Source organism: Eimeria tenella, genomic scaffold (assembly GCF_000499545.2).
Source record: "Eimeria tenella Houghton genomic scaffold, Eth_scaff2728, whole genome shotgun sequence".
Taxonomy (NCBI): domain Eukaryota; phylum Apicomplexa; class Conoidasida; order Eucoccidiorida; family Eimeriidae; genus Eimeria; species Eimeria tenella.
In genome coordinates, this window is record NW_013542603.1 from 2,228 (window position 1) to 2,911 (window position 684).

Below are 684 nucleotides of genomic sequence, written 5' to 3' on the forward strand. Positions count from 1 at the left end.
GGGGGGGTTCTGGGGGCACTGGTTGGGCTTTGCTTCTCCTCTTTGGCTTTGCCCGAAGCTTCCCAGCTGGCTGGGGTGCTGGCTTCTGAAAGGGCCCTCCCCTCTGCTGCTGCTGCTGCTGCTGCTGCTGTTCCGGTTGCTGCTGCTCTTGCTGCGGTGTCGCCCTCCGAGCCTCCGTCAGATGAAAAGGCCCCACAAGGCCACGAGGGGACGCTCGTGGGGCCCCCGCTCCCACCCCACCTGCTGCTGCTGCTGCTGCTGCTGCTGCTGCTGCTGCTGCTGCTGGTTTTTTCTTCTGAAGAGGGGGGCCCGGAGCCGCTGGGGGAGCTGCTGCTGCCGCCGAGGGGGGCCCCCTCTGGCCTGAGTGGGGCCTCGAGGGTACTGGGGGGCCCCCCCAGGGGCGAGCGGGGGGCCCCCCCCTCGGCGCCGCTGCTGGAGGCCCCACTGGAGCACAAGAAGTCCCTGGTGAGGCCATGGGGGCGCCCCCGGGGCCCCCCATGGGGCCCCAGGGGGCCCCCCCTTATCTCGGAAGCGGGGCAGCTTTGGGGGCCCCCCTTGCTGCTGCTGTCGCCTCCTCCGTGCTGCGGGGGGCCCCCCAGGTCGAGGGAAAAGGAGGAGACGCTGCTGGCTTCTGAGGAGCGGCTGTCCGCTGCGGGGGGCCCCCTGGGGGCCCCCGCAGGGGGC

At 72.2% G+C, this 684-nt stretch overlaps 1 protein-coding gene across 1 annotated transcript in view; it reads right to left on the minus strand.

Annotated features, from left to right (window-relative positions):
* Window positions 1–499, minus strand: part of ETH_00040880 (uncharacterized protein) — a gene marked incomplete at both ends in the record, with an annotated part of 720 nt that extends 221 nt beyond the window's left edge. Inside the window, one exon of the mRNA XM_013375372.1 lies at window positions 1–499. Coding sequence (XP_013230826.1) covers window positions 1–499 — 499 coding nt within the window.
* Between the last annotated feature and the right edge of the window lie 185 nt (window positions 500–684).